Source organism: Lycium ferocissimum, chromosome 9 (assembly GCF_029784015.1).
Source record: "Lycium ferocissimum isolate CSIRO_LF1 chromosome 9, AGI_CSIRO_Lferr_CH_V1, whole genome shotgun sequence".
Lineage (NCBI taxonomy): Eukaryota > Viridiplantae > Streptophyta > Magnoliopsida > Solanales > Solanaceae > Lycium > Lycium ferocissimum.
In genome coordinates, this window is record NC_081350.1 from 35,942,421 (window position 1) to 35,964,880 (window position 22,460).

At 33.1% G+C, this 22,460-nt stretch overlaps 3 protein-coding genes across 5 annotated transcripts; all 3 read right to left on the minus strand.

The window, feature by feature from the left end:
- Nucleotides 1–1,712: 1,712 nt before the first annotated feature.
- Nucleotides 1,713–12,132, minus strand: LOC132069457 (protein neprosin-like). Of its 3 annotated transcripts, XM_059462798.1 has the most exons (10): nucleotides 12,040–12,132; nucleotides 11,752–11,916; nucleotides 11,345–11,437; nucleotides 11,059–11,250; nucleotides 10,908–10,970; nucleotides 10,078–10,236; nucleotides 9,673–9,726; nucleotides 9,431–9,565; nucleotides 8,094–8,460; nucleotides 1,713–1,736 (listed from the first exon to the last, which is right to left on the minus strand). In XM_059462798.1, exons 1-10 carry the CDS (start codon nucleotides 12,052–12,054, stop codon nucleotides 1,723–1,725), a joined length of 1,257 nt encoding a protein of 418 aa, XP_059318781.1. In that variant the 5' UTR covers nucleotides 12,055–12,132; the 3' UTR covers nucleotides 1,713–1,722. The 3 variants fall into 3 exon arrangements, with proteins under 3 accessions (XP_059318781.1, XP_059318783.1, XP_059318782.1); XM_059462800.1 differs by lacking the exons at nucleotides 1,713–1,736; nucleotides 8,094–8,460 and adding an exon at nucleotides 6,223–6,383; XM_059462799.1 differs by lacking the exons at nucleotides 1,713–1,736; nucleotides 10,078–10,236 and having other exon boundaries at nucleotides 8,073–8,460.
- A 2,819-nt stretch (nucleotides 12,133–14,951) lies between these two features.
- On the minus strand, nucleotides 14,952–15,642 carry LOC132030495 (uncharacterized). Its single transcript, XM_059420149.1, has one exon. It carries the CDS (start codon nucleotides 15,577–15,579, stop codon nucleotides 15,130–15,132), a length of 450 nt encoding a protein of 149 aa, XP_059276132.1. The 5' UTR covers nucleotides 15,580–15,642; the 3' UTR covers nucleotides 14,952–15,129.
- A 1,287-nt stretch (nucleotides 15,643–16,929) lies between these two features.
- Nucleotides 16,930–22,306, minus strand: LOC132030496 (tetraspanin-10). The gene is made up of 11 exons (XM_059420150.1): nucleotides 22,004–22,306; nucleotides 21,374–21,486; nucleotides 21,206–21,260; nucleotides 21,049–21,104; nucleotides 18,790–18,837; nucleotides 18,532–18,580; nucleotides 18,304–18,387; nucleotides 18,161–18,228; nucleotides 17,443–17,568; nucleotides 17,281–17,356; nucleotides 16,930–17,151 (listed from the first exon to the last, which is right to left on the minus strand). Exons 1-11 carry the CDS (start codon nucleotides 22,055–22,057, stop codon nucleotides 17,086–17,088), a joined length of 795 nt encoding a protein of 264 aa, XP_059276133.1. The 5' UTR covers nucleotides 22,058–22,306; the 3' UTR covers nucleotides 16,930–17,085.
- Between the last annotated feature and the right edge of the window lie 154 nt (nucleotides 22,307–22,460).

Below are 22,460 nucleotides of genomic sequence, written 5' to 3' on the forward strand. Positions count from 1 at the left end.
AAATCCAAACATTCAAGTGTTGGTTCAAATGAAAAAAATTACTATTAAAATAAACTCAAAAAATTTCGAAAGCAATTACTTATCGAGTTGTTCTAATGTCATATATTTTTAACGATTCCAATAACTTTTAGCAAGCATCAGAAATATGTGTGATTAAATGTGATCACTTAGTTGGTCAAGTGTGATCAATAAAAGAAAGCAAAAGAAATAAAATTACATGCTGACTTACCTAATTTGCAAATATTTTCTACCGATTAAAAGTTAGTGTGGTTCCGTGATGAAACTCACCTAGATTCTAGCTGAAATACTATTGGAAAGGATAATTAAAAATAGTCAAAAGATCACAAAGAAATATCACCAGAATATAGATTCATGCTGGAGTCAACATCTTCATCGTCACTCCTAGGGTCTTCAACTTTCTTCTTGAGATTAAAATCCGAAAAAGTTGTCTTTATTGAACGGGAGATTGAGATAATTTGGAGAGGCCAAAAATAGATCTAGAAACCTCTAAATTTCCTTAGCATTACAATAGGAGGATAACAGGAATACATCTGGTTTTGAAAAATAAACAGGTTTGCATAACGTAACTTATGTGGAAAACACAAAATCAATCTGTAACCGATATGCAATTAAATAATTCTATTGATTAATATTTAATGAAACTCATTAAGTAGGGTAGAATATGCTTAATCCTTTAATTAAAAAGATCATTAATTAGATTACGTACAAGAATGAACCAAAAAATGCAAAATAAAGGTAGAAAAATGCCAAAAAAAGGAGAAAAAAGATAAATACTAATGGAGGCCATAGAGAGGTGCCACATAGGATTGACTATGCCTAGCTTTATATTATATATAGATTTTGTCTGTTTAATTAAATAATTGTTCCATTATTTTCTTGTTTGTACTTAATCATGTACTTTATTAAGTACTATTTATATTTGCATTCTTGGCCGTTGAGCTATGCCATAAAATAGGTGGGTTGTGTACAGAGAAATTGGAAGAAATGATACCAGGTAACTACTTTTAGAGCTACTAGTTAAAATCTAGCCAACATTGGTCTTTACCACCATGTACGTACTTATCTTGGTTAATATGTAATCCTCATAAATTCTTTATGTCATACATTGTTCATTCACTTAATTGGTGAAATTCTATACTTTCTTCGAATTAATTTATGTGATCCTATTTAATTGGGAATGGGAGATATTTTAAAAATTGATCGGTTTCAGGTGAAATGCTGAGATGTCATTGCTATTTTACTTTTAACTAAAACAGAGTTCACCTATTTCTTTCCTAGTGTTAACTTGTACTGCTGTGAGCATTTGCATTCTTTTTTGGATGAAATGCGGATGAAAGTAATGAACAAACTGATTTTTTTTTTATGTTGAAATGTTGCTAGTTGGATTGTTAGTGTAAAAGTAATCTTTGTAATACTCTTCCTAAAAACACACATCGTTTAATTATTTCTCTATCCTATTTCCGTCACTCTCCATCTAAACATATACGTCTATTGAGTATAATCAATTTTAACTCTTTTATTCAAACACATACTAACTACTTATCTGTAAAATCAAATTTTAATAGCCTAAGAATATTTTTCAACATTTGATGCTAATCAACTACTTCTAAACCGATACAAATGAGCTCATAATCAATAGATTTTACTTGTGAATGCTACAAGTTTAAATAACATTTGAGTACTCAAAAAGTAAAACATATACTATATATGTTCACCTGGTCCTCCATGTACCACTAAATTGCCAGTATAACGCCTAGAGTTTGGATAATCACTGACCCTATATAATTTTGCGCTGAAATTTCATCTAAAGACTTAGGTATATGGTCATCATTAGTAAAGTAGGTACTTTTCCTACAATATGCATCTCTATTAAGGACTCCCAACTGGAAAATAGCCACTGCCCATAGAAGGTTCTGGAATTCCTGGAGGACTATATATACACAGCTCCAAATGCAGCACTTACTGCAAATCCCTTTAAGCTTGTAAAAATCTCTTTTGGCCAAAATCCAACTACCACCGTCTATAAAACCACCAATTTCGATTTGACTATATATGGTAAAAACAAAAAACACAGTCAAATAAATAACGAAAAAATAGAAAAGAAGGTCAATTTTAAATAGAGACGGATTAAAGATGTAAAGCTGATGGGTTTCTACAGCAACTTCAAGTTAATATATATAATAATAATTGAGTTACAGTGAAATATTTATAGATATTTAGTGGATTTATTGATAATATGCATTATATGGGCAAAAACTATTGAATCATGTGGACTTGTAACTTATACAATCTGGTCTAAAAGGCAATTGCATGTCATTCTATAGACGAAGCATTTAAAGTAACCTAGAATAAATGTTAAGTAGCCCGTTATAATAGGTCAAAGTATACAAATGGATTATTATTATTTTAGACAGCTTGGGTATATGATTTAAATCTAGAAAAAATTAATATATCTTGCGTTTGGATTAGAAAACATTTTCTTCATCGTTGGAGACGGATAGAATCCCTCCACCCTTAAACTGTGAGTGGAAAAAAGGTTGATTTACACAAATGTCCTTTTTATGGCCACTATTTTTTACTAAATAGGTATTCCTTAAAGGACAACATGCATAATTTTTACCAAAAAAGTCTTGAGAGGGAGTGTTACCTCCTTTAATGAGTTTTATGCGACGCAAATTCAAACTAGTTGGGACCTGAAAACGGGTAGCAGATTTTGAGTCAGAAAAAAAGGCATGGGACTAGGTTAAGTTAGAAAAAAGAAGTAACTAAGATGTATTAGAAGATGTACATGACTTACGTCCCGTTCAATTTCCATTCTTATTTCATAAATTGGTCCACCATAGGAAGAGCTTGGAAGTTCCATATCTAAAGGTATTGCAGTGTTTGTATGTACAAAACCAGGACATCGAGTATTATAGCAACCTAATTTTCCAGCCTGTAAGCGTATGAAAAGAAGGAAAAATAATTCAGAATATTAATACATTGACAGTCTAGAAAATCGCAACATAATTAGTTTTAATACGAAAGAAGTTAAGAGCACTACCTTAAAATGTGTGTATAGTCGTGTATAAGTGTCTCCATAGACAGGTGGACTCACCTAAGTCAATCGAAAAATAAATCATTACGTAATTGAAGAGTAATTTGACAATTTAGATCTTAATAGCTCTGTTGGTTGGCTATGTGAACTTTCATCTTGTCAGTAAGAGTTCGAATTCCACGTTGTAACTCCCTCCCCCATTTTCCTTCCCCTGCCCCTATGAAATAAAAACAATTTAAAAAAAATGGTTTAATTAGCATATATAGGTCGATGTAGGATTTAGAGTTGGTCGATATAGGAGCGGATGTACCTTAGGGGAAGCGATGTTACAGGATACAACTTCATCAGGAACTTTTTTTTTTTTTGTATAAAAATGCAGACAAAAATATTGGAACATATAAAAGAAATGACACTGATTAACCAGAAGCATTTTGCAGTGCATTGGTTCAGCATGTCCTTTTCCCTTCAGCAAGCCAGCGGATTGAGACTTATTGTTACCCTAACTTTGCTTATTTTGTATATAATTATTAGTCATATTTTATCATTTCTCAAAAGACTTGTTGCATGCAGGTATTGAAATGACAACCTCCTATGAGGTGAAAGACAAGTAAATCCAGTCATCGAAAGCTAAGGTTAAAATATTACAGTTATAATAGTCTTACAGTCTAATGATGAATTATTTAGTATTATTTCCAATAACTCGAGTTGAAGACCACAAATGCAATTGCATCCACTGCTGATATAGTCTAAATACATCCAAGTTGATTAGTGTTGTAGAACTTATAGATTAATGCAAATGAAGAGCAAATAAGAATTAACTTACTGTCCAGGCAACTTGTATGCTGTCAATCCTATTTCAGTATTTTGAACATTTATACGACCTCCACTATGTTGATGCCATTTAAGATGTGGAATATTATGCAAGTTTATAAATTCTGCTACTCCTGACACTTCAATTCCTAGATTATATTGGATTAACATGTTTGCAAACTGAAATGAAGCAAAAAACACAACAGTAGAGAGTTGATTAAGTGTCAATATGGTGACTAATTGCAAAACATTGTAATGTTAGAGAAATTAGTAATGATAAAAAAAATATTGGGCTTTCGACAAATTTGGCTCCTCCTCCAAAAGTATTTATAGCTCCCAGTCGATATGCATATATCATACACTAATTGTACACAACTACACACATACATACATATATCGTACATCTTCCAACTATTTTTTTTAGGTGAGTGGCTATACTGTGCGAAAATCCCAACAAAAGTTAAGTCCTTGAAAAATTTTTTCTTGTCCCGCCTCGCTCGTTAGCAAGTGCCTAGGTCCCGTGCTCTCAAGCTATAGTCCCTGTTTCCTTGTGTGTACCCGTTATAGAAAAGGGATCCGAGAGAGAGAGAGAGAGAGAGAGAGAGAGAGAGAGAGAGAGAGCTAGTTGGATATTGGTTTCCAGGTAGTTTAAAACTTTAGTCATCAAGTAAAGTCCGTACTGCTTTTTTTTCGGTATAGAGCGAATGAACATAAATCTTTCCGAATATCATGAACATCCTTCGCCCCTTATCTCCTCATCTTCCTATTTATAAGCCACAACTTACTTCGTATTTAGAATATAGAGTGAATGCGTCTTAAATGAGTATGATCTTATTTATATAGTTCGAGCAAAAAACAATTGTTCAATAGAACCCACAAAACTTGCTCGAAATCCACATCGGCCAACAAGATATAGTTGATTGTTTCCAAGAAATTAAATTTCCAAATTTGGTGTTTAACCAAGCTAGAATATAGATAATAAAAGCATACAAACCTTGTAGCCTCCTCCAAAAGGTTTTTGAGGTTTTCTTTCATATGAAACATTGGACTTTATACCCTGCATAGAAATAATAACCATATTGTAAAGAAAAATATATAAAAGAATTTGAATTTTTGAAATTCAAAAAAAGTTGTAGAAATTTTTGCAGCAAAATCACATCGCCATCAGGAGAATCATCTGCGCCTTTCATTTGTGATAAATTCTTTGTTGTATTACATCGTCTTTGGTAATTCTTCTAATAGGAACTGTTCTAGTAGGACAACCTCCGCCTTCTAATGTTAAAAGGCCTACTAATGTTTGAAGAAATGTCGTCTCTTTGTAAATTGGGAAACGTAGGTTTCATCTGCATCCAAAAGGGTGAGTTTTATGTGTTGCTATATATATGTACAAGTACAATAATGTGTTTCAAATTTTGATTACAAATATCGGATTGTACAAACTTGAAACTAGTGTATAGATGTACCTGGGGATGAAATTTATGATTCTTCGGTAGAGGATGGTCGAATGCATGTTATTTGTAAAAGTCCACACAATTGTATATTTCTCCATGTTTACCCTGCTTGTCAGATGGTAAATTAGTCTCCAATCTTTATATAATCAGTGCAAAGTATTAGATCTAATATTTATACTGTGATTGCCCCTTATGAACATTCCAATAGCTAAAAGGTTAAAATTCAAATCGCAAAGTATCACGAGTTCGAGTTCTCAGTGACCATCTGATTATTGTAGTATAATAGTATGAAGCTCTTGACAGAGGGCGGATTGATGAGGGCGGGTCAAGAAGGATTGGTAGGCTTCTTGGTTGGCAAGCTTCTAAAGATGAAGTGGACATGACATCTTAGGAGAATCCCACATTGGAATGAGAGAGGAAAGTGACGAGATTTATAAGACATAGCTCAAATTCACATGGTACCTACACTTTTGGGACTAGATACGGCGCAGACTGAAAAACAAATTTGTGCGGGCCTAGGCCTAAAACGGACAATCCATGTCACGGACTTTAGTCATCACAAATATGGTATCAGAGCCTGTACTCCCTCAGTATGATGGTATATTGAACCTTTTTGAAGATGGGTGCATACATACACAGGGCGAATCCCCACATCATAATGAAAGAGAAAAGTGATGAGCCTTATTAGACACAGCTTAATTTCACATCGCACGCGCACTTTGGGTTTTTGATGTGGTGTAGCCTAAGCCCAAAACGGACAATGCGTGCTATGAACTTGGATTGTGCAAATAAGGTCTTTATTACTTCCCTGTCACGTGAAACGACGTTATTTCTTTTGTTTGACAAAATATTAAAACGATTTACAGTAATTAAAATCATCGGCTAATAGAGAGTGTACCTGAATAGTCTTCATACTGGCTTATTAAAAAGCTTTAGTTGTTTCTCTAATTCTAAAATCTTCTGCTTCAGACAACATCTGTTCTGCCTCAACTTCATAGTGGTTCAAAAACAGAGAAATTGCAACCAAAATCTGTATGATGGTTCTCCAATGCAATGCCATTTTCCTACATATTCAAGAATGTGTTTAAGTAATTATTCTTTTAATTTTTTACGATTTATTTCAAGCAAATATACTATAGGGTATCATCATGTTGATACAAGATACAACAGAGTTGTGTCACATGAATTACCTGATTTATTGAGACTCTGAAGTTGGAAAATAAATATTGAGACTCTGACCACAATTTACAGGATAAACGGTAAAGCTCGAAACTAATAAGGGATTTTATACTAACCAAAATAGGATTAACTCGTTTTAATGCTACAAGTAACATTACATATATCTGATCTTGAGATTTTTTATTTAATGCATTAGTATAAGTGATTGGATTACACTTAATGAGGAAAAAAGATTAAATTTCATCAAATGATACATATTTAGGTCATAAAGGGGACTGATACTTTTAACTATCGTTGATTTATATGGCATTTTTTTTTAAATCTATTGATCTAAGCCTATTTTGCCAAAGTTTTCGAGAGGTCAAAAGTGTTTATTTTTTTCCAGAAATTGTTTATTATTATTTTCTTACAATAATGTATTTGGCCAACCTTTTAAGTGAAAATAAGTGATTTTTGGCAGTAGCAGAAGTAAAAAAGGTAGTTTTTCTCCAAAAGTACTTGTTTGAAAATCACTTTTGAGAAAATAAACTTAGAAACACTTTTTAAAAGCTTGACCAAATAGTTAATTACTGCTCAAAAGTATTTTTTTTTTCAAATTGATTAGCCAAACACAAACTGTTTCTCACCAAAAGTACTTTTTTTGAAAAAAATAATAATTTCAAAATAAGTTGATTTTGCAACTTACAGGCGAGCATTGAACTGATCAAGTACTTTTGGAGAAAGCTATTTTTTTAGCTTAAAAAACAGCTTCTGCTACTCGCAAAAAGCATTTATTTTTTCCTAATACTGGGCCAAACATCTCACTTTTTAAATAAGTACTTTTGACCTCCAAAAACTTGGCCGTACTACATATATTATAACAAATAAAAAAAATTATCTTCTAAAGAATATTGGGTAATCCTTTAAATCTATAGAAGACTTCAAAACTTTTTGATTCACATCTGTAATGTGACCCCAAATTTAGGCCCTTAGGTTCACCCCAAATCTTTGCTAAACTCTTTTGATACTCTTCGGACATGTAATATAACATCTTTTTCTAATTGTTCCTTCCCTCAGAGACCCTTTAGAATATAATTCACCTAAGAAGCCTATTCAATGATGAACATTCATTTCCTATATGCTAAACTGTGTACAATGCTCAACTACAATAACCGTTGACCCGGTCTCAACAATAGTTTCATAGTTTTAATGATTTTGGCCAATTTTGACCATTTAGACATAATAAGCAATAATTTAAAAGTTCATCAATAATTTCCTATAACATTGGCGATGCAGCAATACAAAATCAACTCCCAAAACGATGATGACATTCCTCCGTTCTCTTTTACATTTTCACTATTCTAAAAATAAATTTTCGTTTTTTGCTTGTCCATTTTAACATATATCAAGAAAGATTTATCTGTTCTTTAAGTATTATCATCATTATCTAGTCAAATTTAGATTTTCATAGCGTAACTAATGTGGGCAATTTAGTAAAACAATCTCCCAATAAATGATTTCTTAAAGGGGATGGACGGAGTAGTAATTTGTAATCAATAGATTTTATTTGTGAATGCATGCTAGAAGTTTAAATAACATACCCTACATGTGTTCACCTGGTCCTCCATAAAACACTATATTCCCATTTCCACCCCCAGCGTTTGGATAATCAGTGACCCTATATAAATTTGGACTACTTGCAAATGATTTCACTGAGATTTCATCTAAGGACTTAGATTGACGTTTATCAGTAAAGTAGGTACTCTTCCTACAATATGCATCTTTTTTAAGGTCTCCAACTGGAAAATAACCACTACCCATAGAAGGTTCTCGAACTCCTGGAGGACTATACACAACTCCTCCAAATTCAGCACTTGTTGCAAATCCCTTTAAACTTGTAAATATCTTTGCTGGCCAAAATCCAATTGGTGTAAACTTTGATCCTATTCCTAAATGAAACCACCAATTTCCACTGGGGATATCCTATGTATGGTAAAAGAAAAAAATAGGTCAGAAAAATAATAAAAAATAAAAAAAGAAGTTCAAGTTTGATTAGAGGTGGATTAAAGATGTGAAGTTAATGGGTTTCTAAAGCGACTTCAAGTTAATACATATAATAATAAATGGACTTACAATCAATTATTTATAGATATTTAATGAATTTTTTGATACATATGCATGATATGGGCAAAAGCTACTCGTTCGCGTGAACATGTAACTTATACAATTCGGTGATTCAAAAGGCAATTGCATGTCATTATACATAATAAGAATTTATTAGTAACCTAAAAACAAATGATCAGTAGCCGGCTATAACAGGTCAAAGTACACGGATATATATATATATATATATATATATATATATATATATATATTTTATACAGTTTGGGTTTATAACTTAAATCTAGAAAGAATTTTAATATATCTTATGTTGGGATTAAAAACGTCTTCTTCATTGTTGGGAATGGATAAGATCCCCTCTATCCTTAAACTGAGAATGCAAAAAAACGTCGATTTATGCAAATGTCCCTTTTTAAGTTATCTAGATTTTGTCTCTATTATAAAAGTTGTGCAAATATAGCCCGTGAGATTGGAAAACCTTAAATTGTTATCAAATATCTATAAATTTTAGATCATGGTCTAACGTTTATTCATAAGATTTTCAGTATGTTCAAAAGGGACCATAGTCTAAAAAGTCCATTAATTGTAAGAGAAATACGATGATGGTCATTACAAATAGATATTAGACAAAGGGACAACCGGCGGAAACTTTTATTTAAAAAATTCAGATAGAGAGCGTTAGCTCCTTTAATTGATTTTATGCAATGCGAATTCAAGTTAGTTGGGGCCTCAAAACGGATAGCAGACACCGAATCGGGGAAAAAGGCATTGGACTAGGTTAATCTAGAAAAAAAGAAGTGAACGTAGAAGTATTAGAAGATGCATGACTTACCCGAGCAATTTCCATTGGTAAATCATAAATAGGTCCACCATAGGAAGATCCTGGAAGTTCTCCATCTAAAGGTATTGCAGTGTTTATATGTACAAAACCAGGACATTGAGTATTATAACAAGCTAATTTTCCAGCCTGTGATCATAGGAAAAGAAGAAAAAAGATTCAGAATATTAATATATCGATTTTCAAGCAAATCGTAACATAATTAGTTTTAATTCTAAAGAAGTTAAGGGCACTACCTTAAAATATATGTATGATCGTGTATGAGTGTCTCCATAGACAGGTGGACTCACCTAATTCAACCGGAAGAAAAATAAAGTTATTAGGTAATTGATAACTTAAACAATTAAGATGGGATTTAACGGTCTGATTAGCATATATAGACCGATGTAGGATTTAGAGTCGATGGATACAGGACCGGATGCACTTTAGGGGAAGCAATGTTACGGTATATATTTGTGATGAACTTGTTCGTCACAAATACTCTTTCACAAATTTGTATTTCTCTTGTAGTGAGTATTATTTGAATAAGTCGAGTTGAACACCGCGAATGCAATTGCACCCGTTGGTGATATAGTCTAAATTGATTAACATTGTAAAACTTATAGATTAATGCTATGAAGAGCAAAATAAAATTAACTTACTGTCCAGCCAACTTGTATGCTATCAATCCCTTTTTGAACCTTTATACGACCTCCACTATGTTCATGCCCACTAAGATGTTGAGGATTATGCAAGCTTATAATTGCTCCTACTCCTGCCATTTTGATTCTTAGTTTATATGGGATTTGCACAGTTGCAAACTGAAAGAAGCAAAATCATAACATTAGCTAGTTATGGTGGCTAATTACAAAACAATGTAATATTAGGAACTTAATAGCGATATAAATTTATCAAAGAATTAACTTAAATAGATGTCCATCCAACCGCTTATACTATAAATAGCCGCTGAATATATAATATATGTGTAATTCATGTATAATGTCTATAGCCGTGTATAATTTATGTATACCAGCTAGAAAAAAGTACACAAGAATCCGGCCAATATATTGTATAAAGATCCTTTCAAAAATTTAGCCGTTAGACGAGGTGATTCATGAATTTCTTTCAGAGTGAGTATAATCTTATTATGTATAATTTTAAATTCTATTATATAAATAAAGAGTTCAAGTGAGAAAATATAAATTCAGTGGAACACATATAAATCTTTAGTGTTGAACTCTAAATCATATCACTGTTGAATTTTAATAATTTTTTATGGATGTCAATTGAAATATCTGCCACTGTTCACTTCTATGAATTTCTCCAAGTGTTAATGGAAAGATTTTATATCGTCAAAACTTGCATACATTATCCAAGATAAATTTTGCCAATGAAAAGAAAACTATACCTTGATATAACAGGGGAAATAATTGGTTTTTTTTTCCAAGAAAATTTTAAAATTTAGTGTTTCCTAGCTAGAATATGTACAAACCTTGTAGCCTCCTCCGAAACCCTTAGGATGTTTGGTTCCATCTGAAACATTGGACTCTATACCCTGCATAGAAATAACAACTACATTATAAAGAAAAATATATAAAAGAGTTTGAATTTCAGAGTTGTTGAAATTTTTGCAGCAAACTCACATCACCATCAGGAGAATCATCTGCGTCTCTTATTTGTGATGCAAGTCTTCGTCGTATTAGATCTTCTTTAGTAATTCTTCTAATAGGAACTGTTCCAGTAGGACAACCTCCGCCTTCTAACCCTATGTTAAAAGGCCTATTCATTTTTGAAGAAATGTCATCTCTTTGTAAATTGAAAAATGTAGGTTTCATCTGCATACAAAAAAGTTAAGTTTTATCAGTTGCTATATATGCACAATAATTTGTTTCAAAATTTGATTTAAAAAATCAGAATACATAGATGTACCTGGGGATGAAAATTATGATTCTTCAATAGAGGATGATCGAATGCAGGTTGTTTGTAAAAGTCAACACAATCATATATTTCTCCGTATTTGCCCTGCTAGTTCAAATAGCAATCAGTCTTTGAATTTGTACATATAAACACATATCTCCCCTCTCCCTGCCCCCTTGTTGCAGGTCTTAGAGGTGATAACAAACTAATAATTAGATCCAATAAGACATCTCAATAGTTAAAAAGTTGTCTTTCAAATGGCAGTGTCACGAGTTTGAATCTCAATAATCTTTTTGCGAATTACGTCTTACAAAAAAGTTAGATATATATTTGATCGTCATTTTAATTTTTGCGTGACAAGAATAATAAGGAGATATAGAGTATAACTTAAATCTATATAAGATCATAAGAGATTGTACCTTAATAGTCTTGATTGCTGGCTTATTAAGAAGTTTTAGTTGCTTCTCTAACTCTAAATCTTCTGCTTTAGACAACCTCTGTTCTCCTTCAACTTCATAATGGTTCAAAAATAGTGAAATTGTAACCAAAATCTGCATGATGACTCTCAGATGCAATGACATTTTCTACAGATACAAGCATGTGATTAACTAATTATTCTTTAAATTTTACAATTTATTTCAAGAAAATATACAATAGGTTATCAGCAAGTGATACAAAATATAACAAAGTTGTGTCACATGAATTACCTGCTTTGTTTTCATTCTGAACACAAATTACAGGGATGAATTAAAACTCCAAACTAATAAGGGATTTTATAATGACCGATTGACTCGTTTTAATGCTACCCGTCACATATCTGACCTTGGATCTTTTATTTAATGCATTTGCATAAGTTACTGGATTACATCTAATGAGGAAAGAAAGATTAATTTCACCAATTAATACATATTTTGGTCATAAAGGGAACTGATACTTTTGACTATTGTTGATTTATATAGCGATGTTTTTTAAAACTAATTCTCCATCTTTCCATTTCTACATCACCAAGTTTTTCTAGTAAGTTATGTAAGACATATTACAATAAATGAAAAGATTATCTTCAAAGTAATATTAGTCAAACAAAGAAGGTGTATGTTCACTCTAGTTAGAACAAATTAAATTTTCTTGCTAAGGAAGATCAAAAAACTTAAATAACTTTTTAGATCCAAATGTGCAATGTAAAATACTTATTTTCGTGTTAGAGAGAAATTTGAATTGGTCCACTGATTTTTATTGTTTATTGGTTTTAACTACTTTTGACGGATGTTAGAAGTGACGACCCAATTTGAGTCCATGATGCCACTGGCTAAGTCAAATCCATAGGCAAACGATTTTAGAACAACACAAATTTATCAACTACTTTTAATCAATCAATCCAAAAAGTAACATTGAGTACTCAAAATAGTAAAACATATGCTATATAAGTTCACGTGGCCCTCCATATAACACTGTATTCCCAGATACAACCCCGGAGCTTGGATCATCAGTCACCATAAACAAATTTGAACTGTTTGCAAATAATTTCACTGTGATTTTATCTAAAGACTTAGTTTGATTTTTTTTCTTTTTCGGGTTAAACATTGTCTCCATTGATCATTTTATGTGCAAAAAGTTACGGTATTGAGTTTGACATCCCAAACTTTGTACATGATCATTGAGATGAGACTAAGCTACTAAGCCTTAACCAAAACATAATAGAAAGCAGACTAATCAAGGGGATCATACACTATTTGGGAAGGTTTTGCTTGTTTGATCCTAAATGATGGAAGGTTCCATTTGTCCATATTAATCAAGCCCTTGATGTTGTTAGGAAGATCAACAAAAAAGTTGAACACTTGGATTTCATCAAGTCTACGGCTCAGGTTAGCCAATCTGTCTGCATGTTGATTGGCATCCCTAAAGCAGTGGTTGATTGTAAATTCATGTTCTTCAACTAAACTCTAAATGTCAGCTATGCAGTTAGTTATTCTCCAAGGTACTTTCCAATCCCTTCTTACACATTTAATTATTAGAAGGGAGTTATTTCACCCGAGACTGATCTTAGTTTGATTTTTATTTATTAAGAAGGTTACTATTCCTATAATATGCATCTTTTTTAAGGTCTCCAATTGAAAAATAGCTATTGCCCATAGAAGGTTCTGGAACTTCTAGAGGACTGTACACAAGTATTCCATATTTAGCACTTGTAGTATTCCATATTTAGCACTTGTTGCAAATCTCTTTAAACTTGTAAATATCTATGCTGGCCAAACCTAACGCCTGTATAGTTCGATCCTATATAAAATCACCAATTTCCATTTGAATGTCATATATATGGTCAAAGAGAAACAGTTGGATAAATAACAAGAAAGAAGAGAAAAAGGTTAAGTTCTATCGGAGGATCCAAAATTTGAAGTTTATGGATTTTTACAGCAACTTCAAGTTAATATACAATAGTTATTTTGGGTTCACAATCATACATATAAAGATATTTAGTAGATCTCTTGATATAGAATATGGGCAAACTCTAATGGTTCACGTGAGCCCATAACTTATACAATCTTGTGATTAAAAAAAAAAAAAAACACAATTACATGTCATTCTATATAATAAAGATTTATTAGTAACCTAGAATAAATGGTAACTTATCGGCTATAATTGACTTGTACAAACGACACCTCAGAATCTTGCATCCAGAACTCAATACTCTATTTTGGGAAGAATTTATTTTCACTCGTTGTGGAAAATGATTATATTTCCACTTATTGTGAAAACTGATTAGATTCTCAAGTTTCTACTTGAGGCCATGAATATTGTGTTGTCGGATTCACCTTTTTATGTTTTATTTCAAGTCCGCAAATATTATTGGGGAACTGATACTCCAAGATCAGTCTGGTGTGTAATGAACCTACTTAATTTCAATCATTAATAAATAAGAACAGTTATCAATGCTTGTCTTTCTAAGAAGTGATATTCCTTGTCATAGTTCATATTCATAGTCAAGTTGGCAAAATTCTTCTTTTTTCTTCTTAATATTGTACTTCCAATTTGAGACCGTAAACAAGCCAAGGAAGATGGATTGAATCGAGAGACAATACTCATCTCTCTGCTTTATCAATAGGATTCCTATCATTGTTCAACGACGAAGACCAAGACAAGATACTGAACATGTTTTACAATCAACCCCCATCTATCATGAGTAATATCAATTTACTTTTCCTCTTCACTAATACACTGCACGCTATAACTAACAACCCTTTTACTAAGTTGAGGAAAAGCTAGTGGGCAACATCCTATGAAAGCGATCAACTTTTTAGGAATTCCACTTATTAGTCGGATAGATTTGGAACCATATATATTAACTCGCTATCTATAGGTGAATAAAAGTTCAGGAAAATTTCCATCTACTTGAGATGATTCTTCATCAAATTTTCAACATAATACATGCATTTCATTTTAACTAGGGACTCGTTTGACCGTGAGAATTATTCACTTGTTCGGAATTCTTTTTACTTAATTTGAAAATCAGCGTTTGACCATGAAAATTTCAAATGATTTGAAAAACACCCCTAAAACCATGTTTTTATATTCACACAACCTAATATTCTTAAGAAAAACTAAAATCAAAACACAACAAAAATTCATAATAGATTCTTTTCCTTTTCCAAAGGGGTTGCTACTACAATGGATTGAAAATACAAGCACATTTAACCAAACAGAACACAAAATTCATACCCCCAATCCAAACAAAAACACCTCATAAATCATCATAACAAACCCTAAATCCCCCCAAAAAACCCTAATAAACACACCCTTAATCACTTAATCTTTTCAATAATGTCAGAAATGACCTTGTCCATATCAAGTGCTTTCATTGGTCCAAATGGCCTCTTCATATCCAAAAGACTAACAAATTTCTCACCATTTTCACCATCTAAACGAATCTCAAAGCAACCCCTTCTGGGCTTTTCCGGGTTGACCCGAACTTCCAAACCGGGTACTCCATTTTCCAATTCCTCTTTCACTTTCACAGCCCTAATCTTGAATTGATTACACTGTTTACAATGCTCAACAACAACAATACCCTTTGACCCGGTTTTCAATTCGGGTTTGGGCTCAGAAATTGGTGTTTTCTTGACCCGTTTAGGTTTTGGTGGTTCCGGGTCGGATGAAATGGGCTTTGTGTTGCCATTTCGGGTTGAACTTCGGGTCACACGAGTTGAAATGGGTTTTGCTTGCTCCATATTGGGTCTTTTCTTTGGTGCCATAGTGATTTTTTTTTTTCTAGGGTTTGTGTTGTTGTATTTGGGGGATTGTTTTTGTGTATTGGGTTTGACTTATTTATGACTTTTTGTTTCAGCTTCTTGTGGACGCTATGTTTTTTGGTCTTTGGATTTGACTTTCCCGCGCTTTTTGACGGCTGAGATTAATTGAGGCTTTTTGAAGACTGAGATTTAACTTTGAGGCTTTTTTGACAATATTCCCAATGGCAATGGGGAATATGCAAGAGAGAATTGTGGGCCCTAGTTAACATTCTTATACAAATTCTTTATTATTCGTTTTGTTTTATTTGGATACTTCTTATTTCAATAATGGTAAATTATTTATCTATTAAGGTAAATTAAGGGTACTCTAATGATCTTGCACAAATTTAACATATTAGATATAATAATTTAAATATTTTACTATATTTAGCATGAGAATTCACAAAATAATTTAGTATAATTTAACTTTTAAGGAAGTTGAGTAAAAAAATAATTGATGTTTTTATTACTAAAGATCAAAAAGGTATTTTTTTTTTCAAATTTACCGTTAACACATTTTTAATTTAATAAACAAATTTAATGTTTGTTATAGCTTTAAAGCTCCTTTTAATTAAGGGTATTTTAGTCAATAAACCTTTTAATTTTTCGGGGTGAATCCTTAATCTATGTGTCCAAGTCTAAAAGCTCAATTATTTTGAAATGGGAGTAATCTCAACTAGTTATATTACCTTATAGTTTCTTTACAATAAGTTTTTAATGATACTCTTATTCCGAAAGATTGTAGGTATTTTTGAAAAAATCGACAAAAAATAAAGCTACTTTTTTTCCCGCTTTGAATAGTATTTAACATATTAGATATAATTTAAAATACTTTCGAAAAACAAAGAATTTAAAAAAAGTTGATTCAATGTCCAAAATAATTGATGTTTTTAGTCTATCAAAAAAGGTATTTTTTTTCAAATTTGAAAACAAATTGACACATTTTTGATTTAATAAACAAATTTAATGTTTGTTATAGCTTTAAAGCTTCACATTTTAATTAAGGGTATTTTAGTCAATAAATCTTTTAATAAATTGAATCCTTAAATGAGTAATATAAAAGCTCAATATATTATTACTTGAGAAAATAACGAAGATGATCCCTTATGTTTAGGTGTAGGTTCAAAGTAGTCCCTTAAATATTGTAGCAGTCATTTTTAAATTTGCCAAAAATAAAGCATTTTGTCATCTCCGTTATATATTTAACAAAAAACTACTATCTGAAAAACAAAAGTGTCTAAAGGAAAAAGATTTTTTTTGCATATAAGCGTTGCAAATCCAAATTTTAGACGTAATGGAAGAATGAACAGCATAAAAATAAAAAAGTCCTTTATATTACATGAATCATTCCGTTTGAAATAAAGCTTTACAGAGAGTTTGTCAACAAATAGCTGAAGAACATGAACTCTTATCCGGGCACATGATCAGCTGAAGAACACAAACTCATCTGGATTCTGCAGCTCTTGGGTTTCAAACTTTAGAGCGGCTACGAGCAGCATTGCGTCTTGCACAGCATCCCACGAAGTAGACTATCGACTGACACAAGTAAGAATCAGCAGAGGATGAGAATGAGAAGCCCACTGAAGAAATTACAAATGCCATAGTATATATGCAACCATATTTCTCCAACAAGAGAGAGGAGTCAAATAGTCCTTTTTGACTTACCAAGACGACAAAGAGAATCACGTTGAAGATAGCAACTACTCTCCACTCAGTTTTCATGTATTGTGCGACACCAGCCCTGAAAATATTGTAGGAGAAAAGCCGTGAGCTGCATAACCTTACATGGAGCTGGTAAGAAAGATAAGACCAGAAGATGACCCTTACTTGCAGGAATCACAGTTATAGCACTTGACTTTCTTTGAATTTTTGTAAAGCTTGCAGTCCTTGATGGAACTCGTTGGATGAAAGCTCAAGTCATAGTAAGATGCATTAACAGCAGGGTAACCACACCTACAAAAGGAGCGGGTATTTCTTAGTCCTTGTAGAATGATACCGGGAAGTATTTGGATATAAATCACATGAGAGATAGAGGAGTTGGTGAAACAAAAGATACAGAAAATAAGTTAAAGGTGCGGACATTGCATAAATTGGGCATATTAATCAAGAAACTTCATGCCACGGGAGAAATAATACTCCCTCCGTCCCAATTTATGTGAAGGTGCTTGATTGGGCACGGAGTTTAAGAAATAAAGAAAGACTTTTGAAACTCATGGTCTAAAATAAGCCTCATGACATTATATGTGATTATAAATCATTTCATTAAGGGCAGAATGGGTATTTTGAAGTTATATTGCTACTAAATATATTTTTTCTAGGACTGACTAATAAGGAAAGAGTGTCACATAAAGGGCGTATCAGAATAATTGTAACACTTCTTATAGCACATCTTCCTCTTTTTGTAACTACTGATTTACAAAGTGAGCTTCATGTAAAGTAACTGCCAGATACGAATGTACCCTCACAAGTTTATTTGAAGCAATCTGAAAGAAAATGACTCGCAAAAGAAAGAGAAGAAAAACCATAAAACAAAAAAGTAACATACTCGGATGGCGGTCTGCAGCAACCAGCTTCAATAGGTGTTAGTTTTGCAAATTTATATTGCTTGAGAGTCTGCAACAACATATCAGAGGCATTAATAATAATATTTCAAAGTTATAAATCATGAACGGGTTCAAGTGACATGACCTTGTATCTCTTTGACAGGTTACTACAGTCATCGGTCTTGACAAGACAGCTTTTCAGGTGCTTCCAGTTATGGGTGTTATTGAGCTGAAACAAACCAGCAAATCGTTAGTTCATCTATGCATGAAATTTTTGGTCTTAAGGCATCTGAAACAACCCCTATAATGATCAGCTATGATGCCTTCACCCTACAACCTGCAACTTATTATTTGCATATAAACAGGGGCTCACTTGTTTTAGAAACCACGAACTGTAGTCTTTAAGTTGATACTCCTTGTACCTGGCCAAGACGAAAACCATAAATGACCTCACACTTCCAAATAGCACATGACAAAAGTGATAAGCTAGAGGTCAACTGGGAAAACGTGACGAGCATCTCCATGAAATATACAAGCATTACCATGTGTTTTGACATATTGAGAAGAAAAGTGAGACTATATGAGCCAAAGGTGAAGAAAAAATAGGGAGACTGGAGAAAGGTGATTATACCTTAGTCCAGTAACACTATGACCTGAGCCATTATTCGTCACAATGAACCTGTGAAAAAGAAAACCAAAATAAGTGTCACCATAATATGTAGGTATCAGCCATTTCTGACATCAGCATGCAAGTAGACATACGGATTGCCATCTTATGCCTGTTAAACCGGATACAACAGTAGTTGCCACTTAATGAAAAGTTAAGTATGACAAACCAAGTTTAGATTTCCAATATGTTCAAGACAGATTGCAGATAGAATTAGTAACGAGTTCATTGAAAACCAAGCGGAAACTCTTTCATGTTTAGACTTTACTCTTGCTAGTGTAGCTTTTGTCATTGCATGAATAACAAAAGGAAAGCAGAAGAAGACTTGGTTGTGCATTCCCCTTTGCATTATATGAGCAGTATGGCCGGAATAAATTGCAGGTGCTTTGAAGGAAAGGAGGAGAACATCAGTTTTGTTAAACTTCCTATGATGGTCTAGAAGGACTTTGGAGAGTCTTATGCACTTCTTCACCGAAAAAAAAAAGTCTTATGCACTTTAGACTGCATGTTACTACTTTGCCTGCTGAAGTTTCAGCTGAGCCATCGTGACTCCTTGTTTGGGTTCTCTTCAGTTTACTGTGTATTAATGAGATGTACACTAACACTGAAAATCCGATTATGTTCCAGTAGAATACTAGAATCTGAGGAGTCTTTGCCCCAGGGCATGGGATATGTGGTATGCACATGTAGTGAGTTTGAACCATATTGTGAACCAAATATGGTATTTAAGTGGAGAAGGGTAGAGGGACGGACCCATTATCCACGAGTTTTGGAGCTAGAAACAGCAGATCTCTTCAACAACATACCTAGTATAGTCCCACAAGTGGGGCCTAGGGAGGGTGAGGTGTATGCAGCCCTTACCCCTGCCCTTGAGTGGGTAGAAAACAACAGATCTCTTGGTCATCAGAGAAAGAATACAAGCAGTCCTATGCACATTACACCTAACGTTAGCCAGCACGGTTCACTATTTTTCCATTTTTCTTCAGCAACAAAGGCAGTTAGGCGGCTTTTGCACAAAAATCATCCCGTACTCCTCTGTCAGCCACCATTAGGGCTCCTATTAGCTCCAAAGTCAAAGACACTATCATCAAGAAAGGAGTCCTACCTATATTAGCTCCACGCAAAACAGTCATCACCAGACCATTCCAAACATGTCTTAGGACTGGCAGCACAGGAAGAGTGATGAGCTGTGGAATTGAAAGTTATGCAGTAAGCAGTCCTAACCTGGCACAATCACCAAGCATAACCTAGTCCTACAAGAATATCAATGCCGCACCACTACCTTATGTATAGTACTTTTGCAAGCATTGATTCCTCATGCCATCAGCATGAAAAGAAGGCACTCTCAGGCTTATAGGAGAACATTTGTGTATGGTTCTTTGTAGGAAGAGCTGGATATGGTCTTTTCGAACTCTGCATAATGATATTATATATTTATGTTTCTATTTCTTTGTCTAACCAAAGTGACTTTCAGCTAGAAGGCGAGCAGAGTAGGTTACAGTGGGGACCAACCCAGAGTCGATGTCTTACAGTGCTGTAGCTATTGATAGACTGCCTAAAGATCCCTCAATAACACATAATTTTGGCCCTTCTCAGAGAAAGTTACCTGATAAAGAGATAAGTAGCCAAAATAGCCACATTTCAAGAAAGATAAACACAAAGGTTTAGAAACATAAAGCATCCCAAAATTTATAATTTTAGTAAGTTATTAGAAGAAAAGGCTCTTTCTACATATTTTTGAACTCATTAAGACTACTGCGACTGTCACAAACCAATTATGTCAAGCCACTAAAACTAAAAATATAGTACAGAACTGGTTTGAATTTGTTTGAGTTTGTGGTAGCGGTATTCAAAGTTTCAAGTTGAGTAACAAGCATGTAACTTGTAAAGCATAAAACAAATAAAAGAAGAAGATGTTAAAACAAAGTATTTGCTTTCATACTAGATGAAGATGGACTATACACATAACAATGACTAAAATATCTTGGCGGACCACAACTATAGTCAGTAATTTGGTAACCCATATTATCGTATGCTTTGATAAGTTAACCCATAAACTTGTCGATAAATATTTATTGTATCAAATCCTCATGATAATTTACCTGTGCTTAGGTATTCCAATACATAGGCGAGAAATGAGGAAAACCAACGGCTAGTCTATCAGTAATAAGAAATAGATAATGCACTAAAATTCTTAATAAAGTTCCGAGAAGCATTACTTACGCCAAAACGGTGAAGACCAATATTGCCATCAAAATCAAGCACAACATGATTAGATACTGAAATACAACATTAAGGAGGAGCAACCAAAACTTTATGTCAAATCAAGAACAAGAAATCAAAATTGCACTTCATGAGACATTTAATATGCTAAGGATACAATCCACAACAAGATGGAGTTGTTCTTCCATGCTCCAAGAAACCCAACAACTGATCTGAAAACAATGGAAAGAAGAATAATTATCACAATAACATAAACAAGCCCCTTGTTGTTAAAAGGTTAAGGGAAAGCCAAATTAACAAGTGAGTTCATTTTCCAGAAACCTACACGACGAATATAACTCCACCAAGACCTAGAACAGGCAAAGTAAGAGAATTTCGACAGCCATCATGATGAGCGCTCATCCAAATTCCAAAACCTATGACGCCCACAGCTAACAGCTGCATTTCCAAGATCCAAAATGGGGTATCAGAACACTTAAATACCATCAAAATAAAGGGCATTTTTACACTGTATAGCCGCCTATCAAAATAATCGTCGGCAAATGTATAGTTTTTGTACATACATGTATATTAGTATATATACATACAATATACATAACTAGTGTAACTTTGGTATATATGGCTAGCAGTTGTAATTATTTTTGGTGAGCGGCCAAATGTGTAACTTTAGCCAAAACAAAACCAAAAAGAATAACTTTCTCAACTAAATTAAGAACTAGAACCATCTCAACTAAAACAAAAGATTCTACCTCAGAATTGCAAAACTAGTATAATAGGAGGTAAAAAAAATGGCTCTTTTCTTCTGAAGCAGCAAGTAAATCAAGCTCAACTGAACAACAAAAAAGCTATTGAAACATTAAACTGACAAACATCTAATTAGGGGTTCATCATTTCTTGTAAATGGAACTAAAACAAAACAACCCAAGAAAGTGAAAATATGAAATGGGGTTCATACCATTGTGAGAAAATTGATACATCTAATCACAAAAATGCTAGTTGATGTACCCATTCTTCCCTTTTCTGGTCTCTTTGAGCTTATTTTGCTCTTTCTTGAACCCAAAAAATCAATACATAGATACAATATATATGTAAAAAAGAATAGGTTTAAAAAATTCTTGGAAATTAGAAGACAAAAAAATGGAAACTTTATACAACAGAGAAGTGGCACTTGCACTGCAAGAAAGCAAGAAAACAAGAAAAAGGGAAACCAAAGGGTTCTTGTTTTTTTGAAAAAGAAAAGAGACAATATTTTGAGGGCAAAATGGGAAAAAAAAAAAAAAACATCACATGATTATTTGAGGTTCTTTGCTACAAATACTACACGACACGACAAAAGTGGATAACTGAATTAAAGAAGAAGAAAGACGTAGCTCACAAGTTTGAATTTTTGCTAACTGAGAAATTTAAAATAT

Coding starts and splice junctions, on each gene's coding strand:
- LOC132069457 (XM_059462798.1), bottom strand. Junction 11,438..11,751: donor CAGCAATCAAGACTATTAAG/GTACAATCTCTT, acceptor TTGAACTAGCAG/GGCAAATACGGAGAAATATA. Junction 8,461..9,430: donor TACCAATGGAAATTGCTCGG/GTAAGTCATGCA, acceptor TACCATACATAG/GATATCCCCAGTGGAAATTG.
- LOC132030496 (XM_059420150.1), bottom strand. CDS start 22,057: ATGGGTACATCAACTAGCATTTTTGTGATTAGATGTATCAATTTTCTC. Junction 18,229..18,303: donor ACCTGTCAAAGAGATACAAG/GTCATGTCACTT, acceptor ATGTTGTTGCAG/ACTCTCAAGCAATATAAATT. Junction 17,357..17,442: donor TATAACTGTGATTCCTGCAA/GTAAGGGTCATC, acceptor CAATATTTTCAG/GGCTGGTGTCGCACAATACA.
- LOC132030495 (XM_059420149.1), bottom strand. CDS start 15,579: ATGGCACCAAAGAAAAGACCCAATATGGAGCAAGCAAAACCCATTTCA.